Below are 8,658 nucleotides of genomic sequence, written 5' to 3' on the forward strand. Positions count from 1 at the left end.
AGTAACTCGAGCGAAGAAAAAATAGATCGTAAATCCGTTTTGGCAAGAAAGTAAAAAACGCCCTCTACTGGTAAGTCATATAATTCATTATTGAAAATCAACACGCTCGACTTTTGGGCAATGTATACTTAGTGTCAAAGTACTTTTGGTTATGTGGTTCTCTGCTGTGTGGTCTGACCGAGTACTATTAAATACTGTTTTCGAGTATTTCCATTGTGATGTCAGGAATTGACAATATTGGCCTGCGTTATGTGTTTGCAGGCACAGCCTGTATGACAGCTTCTTTCGGTAAATTTATTTTATTAATACTATAGGGCCTAGTAGAATATAAATAAGGCCTAGGGTAGGGGACTCTAAGCCTAGTAGGCCTAGTAGTAGTAGAGTAGTAGGCTTCCTAGCCTAGGCTAGGCCCTACCTAGCCTACTACTTAGTTTAGTTAGCGGGTTAGGCCTTCTACTATATGAAATATGGGCCCTAGGCCTAGCCTAGGCTTAGTCCCTGGAGGAGAGGCTAGATAGGCCATAGTAGCCTAGCCTCCCAACAAAAATCCAATAATCAGTGTTGTTGGTTTGTTTGTTTTCTCGTCTTTATTTTAGCAGAGCCTGAGTGAGGCATAACATATTTTTTTCACGGAAACGTAATTCGACCCAAAACACAAGTTCATAATGAAATAAGGAGCTTTTGATTGAGAACGTAGAATGTGATCGTAGAAAACAAATTCATTCTTCGTTGACTGTCGTCGCACAGGATCTACGTTCTACTCTAAATCAATTTTGATGTTTTACAAAGCATATGCGAAGATATCACAAACGTAAAGACTGATTTACCAAAGTTTAATAATTATACTCTATACTTTGGCTTGCACAAGAATATTATTTGGTTTTGTTTTTCTTTGCTTTTTGATACCAAATACCAAAATTCTTTATTTGTCAAAAATAGCAAAACAAGTAAAATGACAAAAACCAAAAACAAGAGACAAAAATGAGCCCTTAAGATGCTGGATAATGGGTTTGTTAAAAAATAGAGAGGGGCCTAAGCAAAACGTAAACGTATACGTATACAATAAAGCATTTTAAAATTAATTGAATATAAGTAATAAGAATAAAAAAGATTATCAAGAGTAAATATTCAAGTATTAGTGATATTGCATGCAAATGTACATACTTCAACTCAAACCTATTTTTTTAGCCACTAATCCAATTGATGTTACAAAGATCCGGATGCAACTAGATGGAGAACTCGCAAAGCAGCGTGGTCAGGTAAAAACAACCCTTCAAAATCGCTACTATAAGGGAATTTTTCGTGGTGCGATAAGAATTGCGCAAGATGAGGGAATTTTAGCATTATATAAGGGGTACGTAGATTATTTTCCAATCAAAATATTCTGTAAAGCCATGGTGGTAGTATTAAAACTATGGGTTGTGACCCAAAATAAGGTCACCAAAATATTTTGTATGGTTGCTTGACGTTTGTGTACAGTTTAATATTTCAAGCTTGAATATTTATTCAGTGGCGGATACAGAAAATGTATATATTGGTTGGGGGGGCCCAGGGAAAGACTTTCACAGATAGGGCATCAATAGCACCTCAACCCCACCATGGTTGGGTGGTGAGGTAAGAAAATTTACGATAAATAGCCAGAAATAGCACACACCGACTTAACATTTAATAGGATTTTCTTCTTTTTTTTTTCCCACATATTTTATATAATTTTTTAAAATGCTTTCCAAACTTGAATTCGCCACTGTGAAGGATAAGTCTTCCCGCAGATTTAGCCTACACTTTACTGAAGGAAACATTTCATTTAGAAAATTACTTGTTGGATAAAACTGATTTTAAAGTTTGACGGAGGAGTCTGAACCAAGAGGCGAACACAGTGGCAGATTTAGGAAGTCAAAATGAATGGGGCCCAGGGAGGGACCTTCACAAATGGGGAATCTGGCCCACCTCTAATAGCCCCAGATTGGTTGGGCTAAGGTAAGAAAATTTATGATTAGGACACCTCTTGATGGCAGGAAATGGCACTCTCAGACCTAAATTGGGATTATAATTTTCCTTTTTTTTCTGCATTTTTTTATAATTTTGAAAAATATAGGGGGAACCAGGCCGGCTCATTTTCAAAGTTGTGTTTAATAAACAACAAGAATAAAAATAAGAAGGGAGGTTCAAAAGTCTGCGCGGACCTAAAAATTAGTTGAATGAATGGTGGGTGGTGAAGTTAAGCTGAAATATACTAAATATTGAAGTATATTGAAATATGTAGGGTCGCCATATAACACCAGTGCTTTAAAGCATCGTACTGAATACAATACTCATAATAATATTTTATATTTAGGCATACAGGTTATGGATTAATAATTAACCATATGTTGCAATGTATTTATTATTCCATCATAAACGGATTCCAGCTACTCTGACTGACTAATTGGTATTCATATTTCAAGTGTACTCAAGGAATTCAACATCTGGTTCCATTTACAGGTCTTCCTCCTGTTGATTAAATACCACGTTTGTGACTGGGATATCCGTGGTCTTTAGCATCTCTAATTAGATTTAAATAAAGATGAAAGATATTTGTTAATTTGGGACCACAGTAAAGTAGAGGTGGTCTTAATTGAATTGATCTTTAATTTCAGGGAGACCTGTATTTATACGTAACTACTGTATATTTTGGTAAATTGTGTATCAATTCGTAGACCTATTGTATTGTCAGTTATCATAATTTTTATTATTATCATATCAATTCATAGACTTACCGTATTGTCAATGCTTTGTTATTGTCATATCCAGTACTGGTCATATCAATTCACAGACCTACTGTATTGTCATTTATCATTCTTTAGTATTGTCATATCAATTCATAGACCTCTGTACTGTAAATTGTCATTTATCATTCTTTAGATATTGCCATATCCAGTACTGGCCATATCAATCCATAGACCTACTGTATTGTCATTTATCATGATCTTTATTATTTTTCACTGCGAGTGACCATGGAGGAAATATTTCCTCCATGGAGTGACTAACCTGGAATTCTGTATTCATATTTTTTTCATGAGTATTTATGAGAATTAGCTGTGGTGTTAGGTCTGGGCTTTGAGTCTGAAGCTAGCTATTTTTTTTTTACTTGGGCATCTTACACTTTAGGCTAGTTATTGCCTTCTCTCCAACCAGTAATTTATGATTACATTCCAGAGGCCTGTAGGCCTACCCCCTAAATTTTGAAGAAAGATCAACGTTTCGGGTCCATCATGAAACCATTCTCAAGATCAAGTAAATTGAAAAAAACTGAAAACAGTTACACCTTCAGTCAAAGCCAAATTGTTTATCTGGTTAATCTGCTAAGAAGGAATAATTATTGCTTAGCCCCACACAGTAGGCCCTATTTATATGTTAATTAATTACTTACTTCCTGTCACTGCTTGGTATTTTTGTTTTCAGTTTTTTCAATTTACTTGATCTTGAGGATGGTACCATGATAGACCCGAAACGTCGATCTTTCTTGTCATTAAATTTTTTTTGGAAAAAAAAAAAGGAAATTGTATTAAAAAAGAAATTTACATTCAAAGAGTTCCTGTTTCAGCCACAGGTCCAGTACATTGTACTGTACATAATATTTCTACTGTATTTCTGAACCCTCCATCTATATCTATATTTTTTCCCCTGTCCCCAATTATTTAATTCCTGGCAAATGCATGCTACTGCATTGAATACAGACGCAACTACATTTAGAACCAAGTGTTTCAGGAAATAAGAGACCAAATGACCAGAGGGTAATAATGTAAAGTAGAAATCAATTGAACATCTATCATAATATGGAATCCGCATTTTAAAAACATTATGTTTTATAATTAACATATTTAATTTCTTTTTTATAGTATATATTTTAAAGGTCTTTTACTTTTTTTTTTGTTGGTAGATTAACACCCGCACTGATCAGAGAAGCAGTTTACAGTACAATACGCATTGGCTCGTATGAGCCAATTAAAGTGTTTTTCGGGGCCACAGATCCATCAAAGACTCCACTATATAAGAAGATTTGTGCTGGCGGAACTGCAGGCAAGTCCATCATTATCACCATCCATCATTTCCTTATGAAGTTACAAGCGTTAATAAACATACAGCTGTTTTAAATAACAATATTTCAGAAATCAGCCGTAAAATTTTATGATTTCGAGAATTTCTTAGGCAGAAATCATCACCAAATTGTTAAAAATTTTTGTTTTAACATTGAAAGTGGGGAAAATAACAGAATAGCATGATGTATATATATATATATAAATTAGGTTAGTACAATAAAATAGATTTCAAAATTGTTGACATTCCAGCATGTTTTGGTAATTAGCTCTGAAACACGATTTGCGACGAATGACTGGTTTGACTTGTCTTTGCCACAAATTTGTCGGTCAGTTTAGCAAAAAGTTGTTCCAATATGGAAGATGGTGGTGATTTATTTAATGTTCATGTTAATTTCACTGAGTAATGTAATTGAATTTCAGGGGCAATTGGAAGTAGTATCGCCACACCGACTGATCTAATCCGCGTTCGTTTACAAGCCCAAGGAAGGCCTGGTTTCGATACGACCTACTCTGGCTTCACGGATGCAGTCACAAGTATAGTGAAGAAAGAAGGCCTACGTGGACTGTACCGTGGAATGTCACCCACCGTGCAGCGAGCAATTGTGTTGACAGCTGCTCAGGTGCGTTTAAACATAACATCGAAAATCTTCACGTAATTTTATTACATTGAACAAATTTATCATATTCTTTGATTAATATAAATTTATACAATTAATAAAGGTATAGGTAAGTGTACAGAAGTCCCGTATTCATTAATGAATGTATGAGAATGAGATGTTAGGAGCCAGCCCATCATATTAAGCATCTGCATTGTGTGGTAGGGTGGCCTGTTCCTTTCCACAAAGCTTTCTTTATCCTCTCCAGTATATTTCAACCAGGTTACACTCCTAGGTGGAAAGACAAACATGGGTAAAGTGCTTTTTCCAAGGACACAAGCGAAATGCACAGCAAGGGTTGAAACCCCCAACCGCAAGGTTAAGAACACCAATCGCAACAGTTGGGCCAACCCCGCCCCCCCATCATGTCTCTACTTAGTGAAATACTTTGGTTATTATTTGCTTAATAGTTTTTTATAGGAGAGATTTTTGTTATAATTCTGTCCAGACTATCAAATTTTCTTTGACAAAAAAACTGTTGTATGCCCATATATAGTCATGTTGTGCCTATATATGGTCATGATGTGATGTCATTATGACCATATTTGGGCATGTCACATGTTTTTGTCTAATATAATTCGTCTGAAGAGAGATTTATTATCGTAATTTGTTATACACTTTAAAATTGCATTGAATTAGTGATAATTAATTTTCTTTCTTTTTCAGACCTCGTGCTATGATCACACTAAACACTCAATATTAAATGCGGGTCTTATGACTGAAGGGGGCGCTCTTCATATATTATCTTCCATGATTGCAGGACTCATGGCCGCTGCCGCTTCATCTCCAGTTGATGTTATTAAAACTAGAATTATGAATCAAAAAATTGATGGTAAGGGATGGATTGATGTGTTTGCAATCACATAAATATGCCAAAGTCTTCAGACAATAATTCATAATTAATTCAGATCCTAATAATACATACTCTGGTGCCTAGCGCTTTACACCAAAGTGGTCTCAAAGCACTCGAGGTACAGACAGGCTCTTACAGTAACTTTCTTCTCCCCTAAGGGTCTCTTCTTCTCTAAGCTACCCGGTAAACCAGTACCAGCTACTATCGTCTGTTCACAGCAGGGCCTGAATGGACCGGTACACCAGGGTAACCCACTACTCATCTCAAAAGATGTACTGGGTTCTTTAAAGTGCACATAAGCCAAGTGTGTACACTGGGCCTACGGTTTATAGTCCTTATCCGAGAAGACTTGTTCCACCACCAGAACCATAGGCGAACGTGCAGTTCGGACCAGTGCTGATATTATGACTGTAGGTTGCGATGCCCCTGCCTTAACCGCTCGGCCAGATACAGCTTCAGTTGTTATAGTATTTAATCGTGTGGTTGACTGCTTGTAGTACACTACACCAGTGTTGGATAGCCGAGCCGTTAAGGCACGGGCACAGCAACGTACAGCTAAATATTGGCGCTGGTTGGAGCAGCAGGCTTGCCTATGTTTCTGGTGGTGGTGATAAGCAATATAAACCCAGTGTACAATATATGGTTTGTTTACTCTGGTTTACTGGTCCAGACAAATGTAGCTGGTATCGGTTTACCGGGTAACTCAGACACGAAAGGGACCCTTCGGTGGAGGCAAGTTACTGTAAAAGCCAGTCTATACCGCAAGCGCTTTGAGACGGTTTTGGTGTAAAACACTATATTAATCTAACTACATACATTACCACAAACATCTGTTTCACTTCATAAGTGGCTCCCAAAGGCCAGCGTTACAATAATTTTTTCTTGTTATTTTTGCAGGTGTTCCAAAGGATCAGATTATGTATAAAAACACGCTCGATTGTCTACTGAAGACACTAAGAAGCGAGGGCATGTTTGGTCTCTACAAAGGATTCATTCCAAACTGGCTACGAATCGGTCCGCACACTATCATTAGCTTTTTCTTATTTGAACAATTCAGGCATATGGCTGGGATAAAACCAATTTAATGTGCAATATATTTTTTCAAGGGAAATTTATGAAGTCATTTTATATATCGCTGTTGAATCAATACTGTAGACAATTTCAATTTGAAAATCAAGAAGAAATTAAATTTCTAGCAATATCAGTAAACATTGATAAAGTAGCACAATGTAATATGATATTATACATTTATAAAAAAAAAGGATTCTAAATGGAATTTTTAAGTGTTGAGGGAATTGTGAAGCTTGTATTCCATAGTTGTATGGCTAAATTATTTATGTAAATTAAAATATCTATAATCTCCTTCTTAATCCGACAAACTAAAAATCATGATTACAAACATTAAGATACAAATTATAATCCTCAGAAATAGATATATAGTAAATATTATACATTGTTTATATATTTTCTATATTCATATACCGGTACAGGTATATATATTTATAAATTTAAGCAAGTTGTGTTATCAGTTAACATGTGCAATTTTCATTCATTGCAGTTTATTTTATAAAAAATACCACTACCTCATTTTCATACCTGGAATACCAATTTTATGTAATGTTGTTTGTCTACTTGAAGATTTTCAAACTTTCAAAAAAATATGTTATCCTTTAAATATTTTCATCAGTTTTAATAGTTCCTAAATTAAGGTTCTAAAACAGCATAATGTATTCAGCTATAGAAAAATCCAATTAGAAAAGGGCACTCTCTCTTGGGTCCCCTCGAGGGCATTTCTTGTTTATGTTTCAGTGGTGCAAAGTATTCAGAGTAGATTATGATGAAAATAAAATAATGAATTGGATTGGATCAAAAAAATGTCATCACCTCAGTAATGGACATTTAAATAATATGTTGCATGTGTCTATGTTCCTGGTAGTTAAACTGATGATTTACGTGGTTTTTTTTTTTTTTTTTTCTTCTTGGGTGGTGATATATATATATTTTTAAAATAAATAATGGTATTCTTTTATATCACTAAAGTTCATAACATGAATTATTGGTTTTCTCTAAAATTATTTAGCCTATGTTATACATGTACAGTACTTTTGTCTATGAATATAAATCCTGAAATGTAAACCTGGGCGCTCGCTGTCGTACGACGGCCGTAAGACCTTCAAACAACGAATCAAACTCCCCTTCCTGTGAGCGCAGGATAATGCGACACCGTTTGCCGACTGTCAGCAGCAGTCTGAATGGATCGTCATTGAAAACGATCTGTTGCTCGCGCGTCATGGCGTTGCGTTCTCCATAGAATCGCGTCAGGTGATGACCATCTGGTACGGTGAGTGCTGAGAGATTGAAATAAATGAGCACATAAAATGCAACATTAATAATTGTGATGTTTTCTTTCATTGTTATTGGTTATATTCAGATATTTTAAAACATATTAATTCAAAAAATAAAATATTCACTCTTTTTTAACAGAACTTATTACAGTTAACTAACTGAGGTACCGTATTACAAAATCTACAACAGCGCAATAGATTTTTTGTCCATTTTATCTTGCAAGCACGGATCTTGGTAATAATTTCATAATAGCTGTTTCGTATAACAACATTCTACAATTAAAAGATTAACATCAATTAGTTGTGGACAGCTGTTAACTGTAGAGTATTATAGTATTATACTCCCAATTTCATCCTGGAAAAAACTATAATCATAATCATTGGTAATTTTTGTAATGCTCTGTACGATGCTGTGTCATAGTGATGTGTATGGGAAGATTTTCTCACCTGGTATTAGATATTCCAGGGAATTGCCTCTCAGTATCCACATTTAATGCACTGCGAGACTGATAAAGGGGGATAATTATTTCATATTATTGTCTGTTAATGCAAGCTGTCTGCATAATATAATGTGATTACCTAGGGGTAGGCATCAGCGCCTAATCTGACAACCCAACTTAGATGTGTCTTAGTGGCTGCTGAGTGCGGGGTGCCATGGTCACCCAGCAGCAAGAAAAACCAGCAGCTCAACAAAGGTCAAACCATAACTTTAAGGAGTAGGAGTA

The 8,658-nt window shown here is 35.5% G+C and overlaps 1 protein-coding gene across 1 annotated transcript; it reads left to right on the forward strand.

Annotated features, from left to right (window-relative positions):
• Window positions 1-133: 133 nt before the first annotated feature.
• On the forward strand, window positions 134-7,978 carry LOC117119616 (mitochondrial substrate carrier family protein ucpB-like). Its single transcript, XM_033264450.1, has 6 exons — window positions 134-288; window positions 1,189-1,354; window positions 3,920-4,059; window positions 4,500-4,699; window positions 5,402-5,567; window positions 6,486-7,978. The coding sequence occupies exons 1-6, from the start codon at window positions 219-221 to the stop codon at window positions 6,671-6,673; spliced, it is 930 nt and encodes a 309-aa protein (XP_033120341.1). The 5' UTR covers window positions 134-218; the 3' UTR covers window positions 6,674-7,978.
• The last annotated feature ends 680 nt before the right edge of the window (window positions 7,979-8,658 follow it).

This window comes from Anneissia japonica, unplaced genomic scaffold (assembly GCF_011630105.1).
Source record: "Anneissia japonica isolate Jap-2015-1 unplaced genomic scaffold, ASM1163010v1 scaffold287952_len401801_cov160, whole genome shotgun sequence".
Taxonomy (NCBI): domain Eukaryota; kingdom Metazoa; phylum Echinodermata; class Crinoidea; order Comatulida; family Comatulidae; genus Anneissia; species Anneissia japonica.

Coding starts and splice junctions, on each gene's coding strand:
- LOC117119616 (XM_033264450.1), top strand. CDS start 219: ATGTCAGGAATTGACAATATTGGCCTGCGTTATGTGTTTGCAGGCACA. Junction 1,355..3,919: donor ATTTTAGCATTATATAAGGG/GTACGTAGATTA, acceptor TTTTGTTGGTAG/ATTAACACCCGCACTGATCA. Junction 4,700..5,401: donor TTGTGTTGACAGCTGCTCAG/GTGCGTTTAAAC, acceptor TTTCTTTTTCAG/ACCTCGTGCTATGATCACAC.